The sequence below is a fragment of the Nannobrachium achirus genome, assembly GCF_963921795.1.
Source record: "Nannobrachium achirus genome assembly, chromosome: 6".
Taxonomy (NCBI): domain Eukaryota; kingdom Metazoa; phylum Chordata; class Actinopteri; order Myctophiformes; family Myctophidae; genus Nannobrachium; species Nannobrachium achirus.
The window spans coordinates 47,585,982-47,605,223 of record NC_137815.1 but is presented as its reverse complement, the minus strand read 5'-3'; the positions used below and the strand labels follow the sequence as shown (position 1 = coordinate 47,605,223).

The 19,242-nt window shown below is 41.0% G+C and overlaps 1 protein-coding gene across 1 annotated transcript in view; it reads left to right on the top strand.

Annotated features, from left to right (window-relative positions):
- atp2b4 (ATPase plasma membrane Ca2+ transporting 4) overlaps positions 1-19,242 on the top strand; it is a 144,005-nt gene that overhangs the window by 111,876 nt on the left and 12,887 nt on the right. Inside the window, exons 13-20 of the mRNA XM_080728761.1 lie at positions 291-470; positions 1,098-1,185; positions 4,373-4,479; positions 6,573-6,764; positions 7,594-7,807; positions 10,114-10,325; positions 11,949-12,056; positions 17,010-17,189. Coding sequence (XP_080584887.1) covers positions 291-470; positions 1,098-1,185; positions 4,373-4,479; positions 6,573-6,764; positions 7,594-7,807; positions 10,114-10,325; positions 11,949-12,056; positions 17,010-17,189 — 1,281 coding nt within the window. The remainder of the gene's footprint in view (positions 1-290; positions 471-1,097; positions 1,186-4,372; positions 4,480-6,572; positions 6,765-7,593; positions 7,808-10,113; positions 10,326-11,948; positions 12,057-17,009; positions 17,190-19,242) is intronic.

The following is a 19,242-nucleotide window of genomic DNA, read 5'->3' as shown; positions in this document are numbered from 1 at the left end:
ATATTGATTCTAAAAATAATAAACAAAACTATAAACAATAAATACAAATGTGTCAAACCAGCTTTTATTGGAATTAAATTCTGACTTGAAGCTTGACAGATCATCTCACATCTTTCAGATCTTTAGAGGAATTGGGCAAGCTTTCCTAGCCTACTGTTTGTCTAACTCAAAAGACTGGCGTAAACTGCCAACTGCTTTGTAATTTATTTATTTTTTTAATCTAAAATGTAGTTTGACTGGTCACTCATTTCCATTCTTGGACGTTAATTAATTTATTTACACTTTTCCAGGTACCAGAGGCTATTAAAAAGTGTCAGCGTGCCGGAATCACTGTGCGCATGGTGACTGGAGACAACATCAATACTGCCCGTGCCATTGCAACCAAGTGTGGCATCCTGCTGCCTGGTGAAGACTTCCTGTGTTTGGAAGGCAAAGAGTTTAACCAGCTGATCCGTAACGACCAGGGAGAGGTGAGTGCTGGACATTATTCAAAATCACTGTAATGCTCACATTAACACATCTATTGCCCGGTATATAATTGATTAATTCCGTAGATTCTGCTTATTTCCGAGGCTCCTTGAACGCACCACTGGTCCAAATGTAATCCGTTTTCTTCCACTCGGTCGCAGTGGTAGTGTTTTCTTTCAAATTACAACGGCGGCCATCCGTGCTTTATGGTCCGTAGAGAAAGGCTTGTTTTAAACAAGAACGTGATCTGGAGATGGATTAGGAGTTAAATCCATTTTCCTTCACAGCAATCCATTGCATTCCGGACGAGTACTTCTCCCGAAGGATTATGGGACTTTGAGTTTTTGCATCAGTGCCACAGACCGCGTTCTACGGTTTACAGAAGGAAACGTTATACCCTTGTGTCGGGAAAAGCACTCGAGGGTCGGATTTGAAATCCCGACTTTAGTCGGGACCGGCACTTCCTGTTTTAAAATGTGATCTATTGTTAACTCAAGTACAATAACTACCACTGTGACAACTATTGCAGGGAGTGGGACATTTATTTTGGAAAGGAAAAAGAAGAATTCAAGTAAACAAGGTGGAAGCGCATAATGGACTTTATCTGATGTTGATATTTCATACTCCAGGTGGAACAAGAGCGTCTGGATAAGGTTTGGCCGAAGCTACGCGTGCTGGCTCGCTCCTCCCCAACGGACAAACACACACTTGTCAAGGGTAAGTTGATCTAATTGTGATTGAAGGGGTGGCACTGGTTCAGGAGGTAGAGCAGATGTTTGGGAACCAGAGAGTTCCTGGTTTGATCCCGGCCCCTCCTGGCGTTGTTTAACCCATTTAGAACGGGTACACATTATTGTGTATCATTATTTTATGCTTTAACTATTGAAAAATAGCAGATATACAAGCTCACAGCGAGCTTGTAGATCTGCTATTTTTGAAAAATCTATTAGTGTCTTTTGAATCCTTATAAGATTTTTTTGAAAAACCTATGTTTCTATGTCAGCAATCTGGTTAGCCATCGTCAAATATAAGGTCCTTTTCACTTATCAGTGGAGCTCAGTTAGTCTGTTCTTGAGAGACTACTATGTCAGTGGTTCTCAAACCTTTTCATGTGAAGGACCCCCAAAATTATATGGACGCCCATCTCAAAGTATTTAGTTCCAGGGACCACCCACCCAGAAGCAAAATGTGAGTTACAAACGTTCGCTTTGAAAATACATATATTCAAAGATTTGCACTCATTTTCACGACTTTTTCAAAAATAGCAGATCTACAAGCTCGCAGCGCGCTGTGAGCTTGTATATCTGTTATTCTTCACTGGTTAAAGCATTCAATAATTCTACGCCTAAATGGGTTACATTTCCTTGAGCAAGACACTGAAGGTTGATGCTGTCATGGGAGAGTGAATGTGAATGGGTGATTGTACAGTAGTAACACCTTGTAGAGCACTTTAGACAAAGGCGCTATAGCATAGAAGAAATGCAGACTCATTTACGAGTTAACAGTGTTGGGGAGAAAAAGTCAATCACTCTTTTGCAGAATGTGATCAACATGACTCTGCCAAGTTCCAGGCATGATTACGAAGACAAAGCATATCTACATCAACAGTAACCACAGGCACCACTATTGGCTGCTGGTGCTGGTTTTAGATTTCCATAGATTAAATGTATCCATTCAGACAGCAAAATGAAGACACTCTCCAGCCTTTGGGGCCTTATACACCAGGGGGGTTATCTGCATGCTTCAACTGTGTTTGTTTTGCCCCAGTTGTTTGTTTTACAGCAGTGTCATGCAAGAGTTGTGGAAATAGCCAATCTATAAGCTCACAATGCGTTGCATCACAACTTGTATGCTTGTAGATCTGCTCTTTTTTTTCTTTTTCTTTTTTTTCTTTAACTTTGTTTTTATTTCAGTTTAGGCAACTTGTACAAATATAACAAACATATTTTCACAACTGTTTTTTTTTTTGTTTTTTTTCCCCTTACACATTTGTCAGCTGTATACCACTTGTAGAAAAAAAAATAGAGATTATTTGGCAAAAAAAGCAAAACAAACAAACAAACAAAAAGCACATTCGAAAAACGCACATTAGAAATAGATAATACAGTAGAATAGTGTGTTCTATGTGAATTCTATGTGAATATGGCAGAGGAGAGAGAGTCTAAGTGGGAAGGTATTGAAAGAGCTGGGGCAGAATGAGAAATCAAAACATTTATATTTGATCCATCAAAATTGGTGTAGCTGGAGTCCATCTTTTAAAGAACAAGTCCGATTGAAGTCTTAAGGCGTAAGTGATTTGTTCCACTTGATAAATTTCACGTACCTTAACCACCCACATGTTGTATGTTGGTGGGTCCGGTTTCAACCACTTAATTGTAGTACATTTTATGGCCGCTGTGAGTAGTATATGGAGTAAATATATTTTGGCTCTGCCCTCTATTCCCTCAGGTACCATTCCCAACAACATTACCATGGGATCTACATCAAAAGCTTGACCAAAGACTTCCTTCAGTGCCTCAGAGATCTCCTTCCAAAATAGTCTTAATTTGGGACAGGTCCAAAATATATGAGTGTGGTTACCAATATGTGCCCCGCAGTCTCTCCAGCACCTATTAGAATGAGTCGGTCCCATTTTAGCCACAATCACCGGCGTCCTAAAAAATCTAGTTATCACGTTCCATTTGAATTCCCTCAAGTATTCGAATTAGTTAGTGTGTGCTTCACTGCATATCTCTTCCCATTTATCTGATGGTATGTCTATACCCAATTCGTCTTCCCATTTTTCCTTTATATATATGGAATTGTTAGGAGACAGATCTAGAAAAAGTTGATAAAAGTCTCTAATTACCTTCCTCTCCTCATCAACTTCGAATATCGCCCAAAAGTCCCTCAAAATCGAAGCACAACTATAATATTGACTTTATTTATTTAGCGATTCTTTTTTATAAAGTAAATAATTAAAATATAACAAACAGCTCAACAGAGAACCATTTTTAGAGTGTACAGTAAAATTAATAAATGTCAAAAGTAGAACATTTTCATTAACTGAAATATCAAAGCTGTACTGTTGACTGGTAGCAGGTGGGGCGGCCATAGCTAAATAGATACAGATATCTATAGATATAAGTAAGCCTTGTCGAGCCCATCTCCTGTTTCTGTAGCGTGAGGCAGCTTGATGCACAAGTACGCCCCCTGGGCATGACGCTAGTATGTCACAGGGACTTATCTCCAATCCAACCCTTGATGCTGAGTGCCAAGCAGGGAGGCACTGGGTCCCATTTTTCAGAGTCTTTGTATGACCCGGCCATCTGGGAATCAGAAGATCCACGGTTCGCTTCCCGGCCCTGGTCTATGTTTCAGTGTCCCTAAGCACAACACTAAATGCTCCACAGGCACTATGTTGATAGCTGCTCCTAAGAGTTAGGGTGGGTTAAATGCAGTGGGCAACTTATGGGCTTACTGTGACAAATAGTACCCTGAGGGAGCACTGACTTTAGATTGCAGTCTGAGTGGGTATTGACCGCAGACTGTAGAATGAGTGGGGGTACTGTAGATTGTAGTCTGATTGGGTTTTGACTACAGATTGTATACTGAGTGGGTACTGTAGATTGTTGTCGTCTGAGGGGGTATTTTGAGGCAATTAGTTACCTTAGAACAAACAGCTTAGTACGAGTATGCTCACTACGTACAGAATAGTCACAGCCCCCCCCCCCCCCTCCTCTCGTCTTGAAGCCAGCTTATTTTGTGGAAAATGTATCCAAATAGGCAGAAAAAAAATCTTCCTTTCCTATCGTACAGTAAAATCCTCAGTGTTGATTTATCCATTTGTCCTGTGCTAGAACCTTTTCGAAACGGGGTTCACTAAAGAACTAATGGGATTCCATGTCTTTGTTTTCTAACTCAGGTATCATTGACAGCTGTGTTTTGGAAACACGGCAGGTGGTGGCTGTAACAGGAGATGGCACTAACGATGGCCCTGCCCTCAAGAAGGCTGATGTTGGATTTGCCATGGTAACTACCTTTTTGAAGTTTCAACCGTATTTCCCATTAAATTGATTCCATGACTGTTTCCATGCCATCCATTTTGCCAAGGTTATTTTCTCAGCAAAGTCGTGTTAGCGAGAGACTAACAATGTAATTATATTTCTATTGCCGCCATCTAAAAGTAATTGTAGCCTAGTACTATTACTATATACTAATCTCATCCCTGATAAGTCGCCAAATTAATGGCAGCTCCCTCATTAAATTAAGATGGCAGTGTAACAGAATAAATCAACAAAAGTTGACCTTGAATGAGTTGGCTTTTGAGCACAGTGATTACTGTATGTTTATGCTGGAGTACTGCATTGCCTTGTGCAGTACAAGAGTTTGTGCCTTCCTGTATTAAAGAGTAAACCTTGTATCGTATGATCTTGTGTAGCCTGCATGGATCTTTTTTACAGTGACTTTGACTGCAGTCCCTGTGCAACATATCCAATTTTCACCCACGCCAAAAGTTGCTGTTCTATTTTCATTGACTTAAAGTGGCAAACGACAGGGGGTGCACCCTCATCCTGCCCCTGCTGGGCTAACTGGGAGACCCTGCGGCTAGGGCAACTGGCTGTGAATAAATGAGCCCACAGGAGAGGGACGCATTAGCCACGGAGGAGAGAGACTAATGGCGTTAGGAGCTGCTCAGCAAGACACATACCATGTGTGAGAGAGGGAGAGGGGGGAGAGAGACTTGCACATCTAATCGGCGGCAGTGGCTAGATGGTTAGAGCAGTCGCTGTAGCTGTTATGCAAGCCCTGGCTGGGAGGTCAGGAAGGGACAGACAGAAATGGCTACCACTGCATCACTGTTTACACTACTGCCCGTCACCAGACTCCACTGCTCACTTTGCATGAGATAAACAGCTTGATGGAGGTTGAGAGTCTAACCTAAAAGCAGTTTAGTTGAAAATGGAGAGGATAATAATATAATGATATAGCCCAGGGTATGAGTTGGCCCAAATTTGCAGCACGGAGACAGCTGGTCGAGATAGAGAGGGAGATGTGTGTAGATATAGATGGATAAAGAAAAGAAAAGGGGGGAGGGAGAAGAATATTGAACATAGTGAAGCTACAAGGCTTGCCTCCCTAAACCAACTGAATCCTATGAGTGAGGATGAGAAAGAAGCTAAATATCAAGAGTCCTGAATTTCAGTTCCCAGGAAACACAAGGCATGAATGGCCTGAGTCCACCCTGTGTTTTTAAAATTGAATCTCGTCTGATTGAGCCAGCCAGATCCAGCAGCCATTAATGTGAGCCAGTGGCACATTGTTTATCCCAAATAGCTGATTCATTTGAGCCCAAATCAATTCCCATCAACAGAGATTATTTCTGACACCCTCCATTCAATTTTCAACTCAGATAACACTTTTTGTTCAGCACGCGCGCCGTTTTCCTCCGCTGTTTGACCACTGACGACATACTGGAACATCTGAAGGTCTAGAGTATAGTCTTGCTCATGAGCACGTTGTCAGTAGTTTGTCGCAGGGCACGCAACTCACTGCTAAATGAAGGAAGTATGCATGGATGTTGAGTGAAACGAAACAAGCGCTCTCCCGTAAACCAACAACGCTGTGTGTCCCATCAGTGGAAGTCATGCGCTTGTTGTTTTCATCGCGGTGCATTTAATGTGCATGGTTCTGTTTTACCCACATTTGGTGGATAAAACGTATGCAGAACTCATAGGATATGGAATATTAAGGAGGCAAAAGATGGAGCAAATAAAAATGTACTGTAAAACTCACGTTTAGTGAACAGTGATGATGATTCTGAGGATTTACCACAACCACAGTTTGTTCCCAACTTCACTCTATTACCAACCCCCTTCTTACAAATGTGACAATTGTAGACAATAATTTAATATTAAGCCGCGTCAGTCAGCATTACAGTTCCTCTTATCAAACCCACATGGGTGAATGTAATTTGTGCGTTAAAAAACAAACCCAGCCGTGAATAACCTGTCAAATAATGCAGCCTTCTGATTCGTAGTCATATGATAGCAACTCAGGAAGGGAAAAGCACATTCTACTTTTCCAGGGTCATCATCACAGCTCTGCTTCCGTCCTCTCGTCAGGGTATCGCTGGTACAGATGTAGCCAAGGAAGCCTCGGACATCATTCTGACAGACGATAACTTCACCAGCATTGTCAAAGCCGTCATGTGGGGGCGAAACGTCTACGACAGCATCTCCAAGTTCCTCCAGTTCCAGCTCACTGTCAATGTTGTGGCCGTCATTGTGGCCTTTACCGGTGCCTGTATCACACAGGTATGCATAATATATATAACCCAAAATAGCAGATCTACAAGCTGACAACCTGTCGCAAGCTTGGTCTTTTTTTCTTTTTTCCCCCCCTATGACACTGTCACCCAACTATGTATAACTAGGGGCTGTAGGCAGAATCCAGAAATGTCTCATAACCTGCCTGCAGTACAAAATAGCAACCACTTCTTGAGAGAACTCTGAATACACCAATATTGTACACTGTATCCACATTCTGTTTATACAGTATTCATATGTAGACTGTTTGTTATTGCATACATTTCAAACAACCGAGTGTGTTTGTACCATTATGTTACCTTGGTGGTTCTCAAAGAGGATTCTGTGTTCCTTTAAAGGGGTTCAAAATTGGGCCGTACAAGTCCCTTACAAGTCTGTAACTCTGACAGTATACACATGGAACCAAATGGACCCTGACTGTTCCATTTGGTTCCATTTGTGTACTGTCAGAGTTAAGGGGAGAATTTGACATTTAAAAGTTTGAGAACCACTGTGTTACTAACCTCACGTAGCCAGGCTTTACTCATCTGCGGAAAGAAAAGCCTGGGCACGATATGAGGCAGAGGGTGTTCTAGGAGGTAGCGCTGCATTTTACCCAAAGTTGTCTTTTTTTCACAATGCGGTGTTCCTGCAAACATATTCCCTGCTGGGGAAAGAAAAAATCTACATTATCCAAACAAAACATGGATTTGGACAAAGTTACACCTGTTAAGAGCTACAGTCTATTTTTGTTTCCGCCACTTGCGTTAGAACAAGGCGCATGTCGTGCCCAGAGTGCTGTGTTACCTTAGTCTCACTGCCCCTCCCCTCCCTCCAGGACTCTCCCCTGAAAGCGGTGCAGATGTTGTGGGTCAACCTCATCATGGACACCCTGGCCTCCCTGGCGCTGGCCACCGAACCCCCCACCGAGTCCCTGCTCCTGCGCAAGCCCTACGGCCGCAACAAGCCTCTCATCTCCCGCACCATGATGAAGAACATCCTGGGCCACGCCGTCTACCAGCTCGTCATCATCTTCACCCTCCTCTTTGCCGGTAAGGCTAAATGACAGGCACTAGAGCAGGACATGGCATTAGGGGAGGTTGGGTGTAGTAGCACTGATGGTAGGCTAGCATATTGTGTTGCCACGTCCTCCGGGAAGTGTCAATACTGTACATGTGTGTCTATTCTGCATCTAGCTTAAGACCCAAATTTAGAGTGAACATTTTTTTTTTTTTTTAGATGGGGTCCGCGGCCAAATACATATAGTTTTGGGGGTCCTTGACATGACAAAGTTTGAGAAACACTGATATAGCAGCATTAGTTGTTTGTTTTATAACATTTTATACAGGCCTAAACCTGTATAAAATGTATTATGGGCCTATATTTATATACAATATATATATATATTTTAATATGCTTTAAGTGGTCAGATGGTGATTGCTTTCAAGATATTTAAGTTGACCCTGATCCCAGACAAGGTTGAGAACCACTGGTCTATAGAGGATGAGTTAATACGGGAATAAGCTCCAAAAGGCCATAGCTTATAGTGATTTTAGAACACATTTTTACAACGGCTTTGGACACGGCTCAGCCGATCCTAATCCATGACCGGAAGGGAACTATCAGTTGTATGAAAGTTCACTACCAGGCCATGAGGTCACCAAAGTCAGCGGGACTACAAACCGCACACCTAGGTTAGTTTACCTCTAACCATCACATTCACCACCATGAAAGCCACGTTTCTGTCAAGGTTTCAAACGCGCGCGCACGCACGCTCGCTCACTCACTCACTCACACAAATGTATATTGTCATTGGAAAAAGGTAGGTAAAATGCGAAATAGGGGATGCCTGAAGTCCTGTGCCAAAAAGCAATAATCAGAAGGTTGAAAGAAAAATCTCAGAAAAAGTTAAAAAAAAGAAAAAACATATTTTGGACTCAAGTGGACTTCCAAATGGCACCTTCAATGACTATCTTAACCTAGCCTGGGTGCCAGCCTGCTACGCTATGTTCTGTGGATCTGTTTTGTCACTTCGCTTCTCAGTCTGGAAAGCCTCCTATCTTCAAGGGGAGGTGGGACATAGAACACAGCTGGACACCTTTGTGGCTTCTTATTGGTGTGCGGGACAAATACACCAGTGTGTATTGGCTGGCTGATGACGTAGCTACCCTAACCCTACTCTGATTAGTTGGAACAACATCCAATCAGCAACGGCGTTGCCTAGGTCACAACCGACGTTTGAAAATACGAGTCCCCTGAAGCCATAGAACCACCATAGCTCTCTTTTCAGATTGTTGGTCTAAAGAGCATTTATTTGTATTGGGGAGATGCTGCTTATGGGCCTAATGATTGCATTCTGAAATTCTTGAAAGGCCATCTGGAGCATTAAAAATGTAATATATTCAACTCCTGCTTAGTGCTATGAATGTTCAACAGTGCAACCTGTTGAACAACCTGGCCACGTACAATTATGTATGACATTATTTATTATTTATCAGCATAAGCACCCCTTAAAACTGAAATGTGAGGGCCACCCTCATGGCTCAGTCGGTTACTATGTGGAATAGCGGTGCAACAGTTTATCAAAGTAATCGATTATATGAATTAATTAATAAAATGCATCTTCAAATGTTGAAAGGCGATCTATAGGTCCACAATTAACTTAAAAAATACAACCGCACCCTCTCTTGATTATTCAATTAATAAAACATTAAACGTTAAAATGTAATTGATAGTTGCAGCCCTATGTGAAACATAATCATAACTTCCTGGTTTCAAATACAACATTATTATTTTCATTGTTTTGTTCTAGCTTCTCGTTCCTGCATCTTCACATTCATAGTTTAAGTTGAAGAAACGGCTGAAAAATCTTTAAATAGACCTGAAATATAAATAGACATGAAATGAGTTCATTGTAGCAGTGACATGTCTGTCTGATTCTTTCTCTTTTTTTTTAATCTTGTAGAATTAATTGGGTGTTAATCTGTAATTGTATTTGTCAGTTTATATTGTGCGTCTAGTTAACCAACAATGTTTTATTCTGTTGTCAAAACCAATGTTTTATTCTGATGTCAAAATTCATAATGGTGTTGGAAACGGCATACTTAAATGTGTAAGAATAGGCCTTTTTGTGTGTCAGCAGTAGAACCGTTTTTGACAAATGTTAATGCCCCAATTCAATGTTCCACTTACTGAACCAATGTCAATGCACTAGTTTATTTATTTCACTGGTCCAAAAATGCAGTGCTTTACAACTGACACGATTTCATCAATAACAACACACCCTCCCTGACCTCAACGCTGTAGAACATCAGAGAGCCCTCACGCAGCATTTCTATGCTCTCTTCCCTTTGCGCAGGCGAGAACTTCTTTGACATCGACAGTGGTCGCAACGCGCCGCTCCACTCCCCGCCCTCCGAGCACTACACCATCGTCTTCAACGTCTTCGTCATGATGCAGCTCTTCAACGAGATCAACGCCAGGAAGATCCACGGAGAGCGGAACGTCTTTGAGGGAATCTACCGCAACCCCATCTTCTGCCTTGTGGTCCTGGGGACGTTCGCCCTGCAGGTACTGTACATACACACACACGCACGCACGCACGCACGCACGCATGCCTTTCTTTTCTGTATTGAATTTGGGAGTTCCACAGGCCTACTGTATATATCCTAGGCCTAAATAATTATCATTACTGTTATATTTCCTTCTTCCAAAAACTGTTGATGTACTCTACTGTATTTTACGGTCCTTACACACCGGGAGTTTTTGTTTGTGGTAATTAATTTGCAATTTTGCATTAATTCAAACGGCTGTTTGTGTCATGATTACATCCACTCAGAACGCAAATATAACGAGACGATAAAGCACCATAATTATTATTTTCAAAACTAGGTCGATTTTTACTGCAAATAAAAGCATAATCCTTCATGAATGAGACATCACCAAATTAATAGTTTAATGAGAAATATGCACGATGCATTTTCGCATTGTTTCATTTTCACGCTCCCGGTGTGTTATAAAGCTGTATTTCAGTATTCTAGCTGTGTATTATTAGATTTGTGTACAGGTACAGTAGAGTAAAGCTTCTTTTCCAACAACTCATTACAGATACTGAATTGGATTTTTTTCCTCTGCCTACTTTCCACTGCCTACTTATTGTCTCACCAAATAGAAAAAATTGCTTTTGGATTACATACAGTACAGTAGATTGTCAATAAGTTCCACATTCTCTTACAATATTGAATCGGTTTGAACCTGACTGATATCAAGGTTGTCAAGGCATTTTATTGTCAATACTGGTTATTTAGGGGAATTCACATAGGGCATAAGTTAGGGTTTGAGCGACATGATTCTATATGAAGCCCATGTGATGGGAGCTAATTTGCCAGTGTTTCCCCTATGATGAAGTTGTAGCAGCGGTGGTGAATATCTCTCATCCGAAAAAAATTAAAAGAATCTAATCAATAGAAAATGATCCAAGACACCACACTGTGGCCCTGTGGACAAACTCTGTGTATGGGTAATACCAAGGCTTCTATCTGTTTGTATGTAAGATCATTATTTTGGATTTTCCAAATGTTTATTTCACAGATGTTTCCTTGGACATTCCAGTCAAAAGATTACGTTTGTCGTTTCCTTGCACATTCCAAACAAGTGATTACGTTTGTTTTAGTTGAGGGTAATTTACTCCACCAAGCAAAGTTGTTGCTCTCTTGACAAAATGAACAAATCTACAAGCCATGACAGATTCCAAATGTGTTATTTTTGAGTGGCGATGCAATCTATGTAATGGAATGAAGTTTCTCGCCTTTTTATCCCCCCTTCTTTTTCTTTTCTTTTGTTGCCATCTTCAGCAAATGATAAGCCTGATGGACGTTGGTTTGCTTCGATGTTGACATCTACCCGGTGCCTGTTGTAACTTGATTTAATCAGCGATGCCACTCGTTTTTCAGCAGCGGCACAATGCTGCTGTTGAATGCATATAGGGTGATGTTCCTGATACGGCCTGTTCCTATTCACCTATTCGCTAGAGAAGCTTGCTTGCAGCATTTTAACCACATTGGGTTGTCTAGACTAGGGAAGTAATGACGAGTCCTTGCATAAATGAAAAACCGAAAAAGTAACAAAACTGTTGACACACACATGCACGCACACACGCAGAGATGGATGTGACTTGACTTTTCTTTGTTCCAGATCGTCATTGTGCAGTTTGGAGGGAAGCCTTTCTCCTGCACTGCTCTGACCATTGACCAGTGGTTGTGGTGTGTGTTCATCGGTGTAGGAGAGCTGCTCTGGGGACAGGTACAGTAGGAGACGCTATACTTTGAAGCGAACAATTCAAACTTTTGAGTTTCAACAATTTGAGTTTCACAAACACTTAATGGGAAACATGCATTTAAAAATAATACGAAAATAAACAGTTTACAGTTTGATGATATGAGATCAAACGTGTGTGTGTGAGTGATAAGTGGGCAGCAGAGAACTGTAGTTTCTCACGTAAAATACACATGCAGCAGCAATAAATAATAAACACAATAAAAACCGCCAAGTGCACGTGTTCAAGATTACTTGGCCAGCAGTCAGAGTGCATGTCCTGTAGATGAGATAAACTTTAAGACTGACCATTTTCACTTTCTATCTTGACAGTCAGTACGAGTAGACTTTTGCAGGCTGACAATGCCCTTGGCTCTGTTCTGCTCACTGAATGCTTGATTTCAGATGGAAATTAGCAAATGATGAGCCATGGCCTTCTCAAACTAATCAAGCACTCTGTATAATGGAACATTGACCCTGAGATGATGTGTCACTACTATGAACAGGTTGGACATTGTTATGAAAGAATTTACATACAGAACAGACACTTTGTCTGTGCCAAGAAGGCAGACTAAAGCTCTGTACAGACCGGCAAATTAGCGAAAGCGACGTGAATAAGCGAACCAAAAAGGCGACGAATTCGCGATTCGCCTTTTTCCATACACACCAAAAAGCGACGCGAATATGCGTATAATATTCGCTTAATTCGGCCTAAAAACGAGGGGGTGATATCTGCCTGTAGCCACAGAAGAAAGGAGAAGAAAGGAGAGAGAGGAGAGAGGAGAACGGACGGGGAAACAAATAAAACAATGGAAACTACATCCTCAAGTGATGATGACCTGGCCGTGGTTGTTATTAAATAATAAAAAGAAAAAGAAGAATATAAGTCTTCACCGGCGCACACAACCCATCACGTCACAGAAGAGACAACACGCTTTCACCGTTCCCCCTCCGCTCCGTTCCCCCACAGACGGGCAGCTCGCAGCAGCAGTGGTGTAATTAAAAGTACATTTACTTGAGTAGCCTGTACTTGTAGGTATTTGTACTTGAGTCCAATTCCCAGTACTTTCCTTCTACTCCACTACATATCGGATCCTATTGTATTTAATACCCAGCGATTTATTTTAAAACATTAGTCTTTTTGCAGATATAAATTAACAATAAAACATACATAAACCATGGTTTTACCAGTAGACATTCAAGTACTTTTTCCAAGCAGCCACACAGACGAGAGACACGGAAAAGCAATGCAAAGGGAAGGTCCCTCGACCTTGCTCTCTCTCTCTTTAAGTAGGATAGAGTGAGCTTGATTTAATACAGAGAGAGAGAGGAGTTCACCAGCGAATGTTCGCTAAATTCGACACAAGGGCGAATAAAAAACAGACGCCTTTTCGCTTTTTTTAAATTTGCGTTTGGTGTGGATGCTTCCATTGACTTTATAAGGTTTTAAACAAAAGGCGAATTATACGCTAATTCGCTATTCGCCAATTCGTCGGCGGTATGTACGGACCATTAGTCTTAGAGCATGACACCCTAGCTGATGTTTTCCTCTTTCACAAGGTGAAAAACTACAGCAGGGTAAAAACATGGCAGGCTGCTATCACTTTGTACACAGTGATGTAAGCAACATATGGGTGTGTTGGACTTTAGGTGTGTCAAAACTGTCTATAATAATAATGTTTATTGTCCCAGAGGGGATATTTGTCTATCATGCTTGTACATTAGCTTGCCCTTGGCTCTGGACAAACCTATGAAAATCTAACACTCATTATTCATTTGTTTGGTGCAGCTGTGTTGCTTACTAGTAGTCAGCCATGTTTTTAATCTGCTGTAGTTTTTATCCTGAACTGGAAAACACCAAAGACCAGCGATTCCTGGTCCCCCAAATAATTGGCAAAACACTACAATTTTATTGATAATATACAATTAATATAAAGGCATTATTTCTTTAAAACCTTGTTTTCATTGTGATACAGGTGAATAGGAAATTAATGGTCAACCCATCTTGATCATATTACACGTGTCAAGTGGTCAAATGGGTGGGTGGGCCATGAATGCTTCTATATACAGTTAGTGATAGATGCGTAAATTCCTAAACGATTGAATGAAGAAATTATCATCCACGATGTTGATATAATGAAGAGAACAATTACTTTTGCTGTTAGATTGTTGGGTGAAAGAAAACGCTCTTTGTGTAGGGAGAGACTAACATTTATGTTGAACGTTGCTTAAACATTCATGCACACAGTACACATGTATAATATTACGCTAACACAAAGAAGTTCACACTCGCACACAAGCTTAGACAGGCCATCATCTTCACCTTTTAAAATTCATGTTCCAATTGGCACCAGAGAGAGTTCAGCCAGAGCGATAGAGTTTGAGAGATTCCTGTGTTGGCAAGCTGCTTTACGGGGAACAGAATGACAGCTAAAGTACAGTAAGAATGGGAATACCTGTAGTTCTTTTTAAGGTGTGGCTCTCTGTATGGTCGAAAGCTCTCTAGAAAGTTCTGTATGTCCGTGTGTCTGTGTGTGTTCAGGGATAATCTTACCTACGGCTGGACCTATCGACTCTAACATGTATTGTGCACACGCACAGTAAATCCACTTAGGTGTTATATTTTTGGAAATTCATAATGGAAGTCGAATCGGTTTGAACCTGACTGATATCAAGGTTATCAAGGTATTTTATTGTCAAATATCCCAAACCTTCTAAACATTTTACAGCACCACCACCTTAAAATATTTTTACCAACTTAAAATTCACATTGTGTTTACACTGGGGGTAAATGAAAACTCAGACCTCTGCAGTGTACTCACTTTCTTTGACATTGGCCTGCCTTTAGCGAGGTGCATGGTAATGGCATAATCAGCAACACCAAATTAACATAATAACTTCATTGGTTGTCATCTGCACCAGCACTCATAAGATGAGAACTATAATGCGATTCCGTAATGTGAATCAGTGCCGTGCTAAATTTGCCAATCAATTCCGATTAATAGCCTGCTCATGCAACAGAACTCGGTTACTACTGCGTTAAAGTAAAGCCTGATTTGCAATTTGTCGTTCAACAGTGTTACGTGGTGGAAATAGCCGATCTATAAGCTCACAACCAGTCTTGTTGAGTGAGCTTGTTGTTTTCATCTATTTTTGGAGCATTACGCCATCGTAGGACATCGGATAAATGAAGCATAAGACCTGAGTATACTTGTAATGGTCAGAGATGCAGGGTGCAAATAGAGACACTTCTAGTGCCCAGAGATGGTGCAGCTAGACCTCTCATTTTGCATGCTTCTTGGCAATTTATTCACTCCACGTTTGAATTTGTGAAGTGCAGAAAACTTGCATTCGGGCCTGAGCATTTTGAATTGACTGCAGATGAGATATCTTTAATTTGGGCACAAATAAACCACAGTTTGGGTGTGATTTGTTTGATGCTAATTATATATTTTTTTTAAAAACATAGGAAAGAAGATTTCTTTCAAAGCCTTTATTTGCCTACAAAGCACAACAGAAATTGCTTCCGTACTGCATTCAGAAAGTATCCCCTCAGGTATGAGCTGAGGGGAACACTTATGTTCGAAACTACTAGAGCTAGAACAAACGTTAAAAGGAGATGTACATTCGTTATGGCAATAGAAATATGGAATAGCTGTGATAACGACTTAAAAATAATGAAGTTCAAGCTATACATTCAAGAAAACTTTTAAAGATAATATAGTAGATAAATATAAAACTTCGTTATAATCCATAAAATAATATTACTAGTATGTGAAACATCCACATTGTCTTTTGTATCTACGTTTTGTTTGTTTTACTGTATGTATATATTATAAGGTTAAAAAGGTAGGCATTATAAGCTATGGATTCAGCCTGCACCCTTTCAGTCCAAGTGTTGTTTTTGTGCGGTTTGTGTGACTAACTCTGTGCATAGCTTAAGACCAAAATAAAACCACTCAATCATTCAATCAACTAACTCAAGTTACATGTTGTACAATATGCAATACGATTAGGCCTGTCACAATACTTACATAATCGTAAAAAAAAAAATAGAAATAGCTGATCTATAAATCTTATACAGTAGATCAGCTATTTCTGCTATTTTCCCAAAAAAAAGTTAAGTATAAAATTATTAAATATGTCAGTAATCTGCCCTGTGCAGTTTATGATTACTAGCCCTTACCCGTTCAAAGATATGAGCTCCGAAATGATGTGCAGTGTGTGGGTTATGGGATGTGCACTGTGCACACAGTATATGAGGGATGGAAAGTAACTTTAACTGGTGCTTGCATGCTAATATGTAGGAGCATCAATGTAAGAAATACCCGTTCCATTTAACGGCTACAGAGATACTGTGTACCGATCTGCATGATTTTTGGACAGGCCCGCCTGCCTGCACCCCCCCCCCCCCCCCCCCCCCCCCCCTGTGTGTGTGTGTGTGTGGGTTTGTGTGTGATTGTGCATGGCCTGAACAACAGCGCCCCTCCCTTAACATGTGTGGTCACAAAAGGTACTGTAGGCTAAATAGATATAGATACACCATAAAAATGCTAATATACAGCATACGATTTGTGAAAGTGACAAACGGGCTTCACAGTTATGTCAGGTGTGTTCATATGGTAATGGTGATGCGATTTCAGATCAATTGCTCCAGCCACTGAGGAGAAACGCGGTTTCAGACACTCACTCAGACACTCACTCAGACATCTCCAAAATTATAGTATAGATGAAGCCTATTGGCAAACAGAAATTAAGCTTGTATTCATATGTTCAGTCGTCAATACCAAAAACACAATTAAATCGTTAAGTGCAATTATTTGTGACAATTAATCATCAATAAAAAAAAATTTATCGTGACAGCTCTAAATACGATAACTTTGAACGTGTGTGTGTGTGTGTGTGTGTGTGTGTGTGTGTGTGTGTGTGTGTGTCCTTTAGCTGGTCACGGCCGTCCCCACGCACCGCCTGAAGTTCCTGAAGGAGGCGGGCCACGGCACCGCCGCAGACATAACAGCACAGGACCATACCGAAGGAGAGGAGGAGATCGACCAGGCTGAGATGGAGATGAGGAGGGGACAGATCCTCTGGTTCCGAGGCCTCAACCGCATCCAGACTCAGGTACAACTCAGAGCACCGCTCCGCCGACGAGAGAAGCATTTTACAAACGTTTTGAAAATAACGTATTGCCTGATTTATACTTGGCTGCACGTTGCGCCGTGCACCGAAAATGGACGATCTACGCACACGAGTGATTTTAAATCCGGTATTTCCAATGCACAACATGTGCAACTAAGTATAAATCAGGTTTAAAGGACGTTAAAGTCTGGGCTAAAATAGCATATCGACTTTTTTTCCCTACTTATACATATCATTTTATGTATTCTCGTTTCTTAATGTTTTTTTTTTTTTGTAACAATATGATATGATTTTTGTCTAGAATGAAAAAAAATGTATTCATTTCCTGAGCAGTCCCTCCCTCACAGAATCGACAGCTGGGGAAACGGAGTAACTCATGTATTTGTCATCTTCCTGCGCACATACAGTAGGAGGTTGGCCAGAAGAAACGCATCAATGAAGAAGACATGCCTGGTTTTCTTCTTAACCGTCCCCTCCTAATCGTGATTTGTTTTTCAGAATGAGAAATACGGACAACAGAAATGTCACGATCTGCCTTTTTGAGACTGGACATTTGAGTCTAGTATATTTAACCGTGTTGCTGTTTTTGCACTGCCCTCCCTGTGCAAGCATGTACATATACAGTACATAGAAAAATCATCCATTCTTTTTCCTCAGGTGTTATAAGTTGATACAGTACATAGAAAAAGCATCCATTCTTTTTCCTCAGGTGTTATAAGTTGGAGTCTATTCTAAACTAGTTTTCATTTTCCAGTTGATGTGAGATGTGATGGGCACCCATGTGGGTGAACAGGTGGATAGTGCCGCAGAGTCTCCAGGCGCTACAGAACTCCAGGGGAGAGAAAGCAAGCACTGCCATCATGCAACTTTGTACCGTCAGTTGACATGGTTGGCAGCACACACTGTACAGGGAAATAATGATGCACTGAAAACATGCGTGCACGCGCGCGCGCGCGCGCACACACACACACACACACACACACACACACACACACACAATCGTGGGCTCACACACAATAGGATTGCTGTCACTGAATTCTGTGTTTGGAAATACTGACTATGTTTCTCACCAGCCATGTCTTTTTATAGTTTTTGGGGCAGATTCCCCACACAAACATCTTCACACTTCAATTTTAATTATTTGTGTCACATGAGGAAAAACACACCGGCACACACCAGACGGCACCAAGAGATCTCCAGCTGTGAGGTGATTGAGTGTCACATGCATCATTAACAATGGTTCGAACGCCATCACATCATCTTCACCTTTCTGCTTCATTTGAATATTTGGGACACAAAAGGGTGAGGACAGGTGAATATGGAGGTTGTGATTTTACAGTAATGTTTTGGGATGTTTTTCTCTGCAAAGGAAATCCCAATTGTGACAACAGCATGCGAAAGATTGTTATCGACCATTTTCACAAGACTCATGGCAGTTTGTCACAGCTTCATCCCTCAGTCAGTTGAATTGAAACATCTTTATAAAAGGCCCTCCTGCTGCATACAGAAAGTACAGTTATGGAGGTGAGTGAGTGTTGGCTCCTACCTTTAGTATACAGAGGACCCTATTTACAATAGATGATTTGTGGCGCACGGTCTAAAACGCCAATTTTGCTAGTGAGACGCATTATCGGGTTGTAAATCCCAGCGTTATTTCAACATAATTTTCTATGTCTGTGGTATCTTTTGACATCTGTGGTATCTGGGAACATATCAATTACATTTTGCTTGATTTTGATTGCAATCAGTGTTCATGTATTGCGAATCACCTACAGTAGGTGTATCTTAATCCCAATAATGCACTGTCTAAATGGTAAGGAAATGTCTGCGCTGTCGCATATAATAAAATGTAATTTAATTTTAGTCATAATTTAGTCACCTGAAAAGTTGTAGTTTTAGTCTAATTTTAGTCGACTAAATATCATAGATTTTAGGCGACTAAATCTACGGTTGATTTATTCAACTAAAATGTATTTTGACAGGCCTTGATGGCATCATAATGACTGATTTTACACTTGGTTGCGTGCTGAAAATA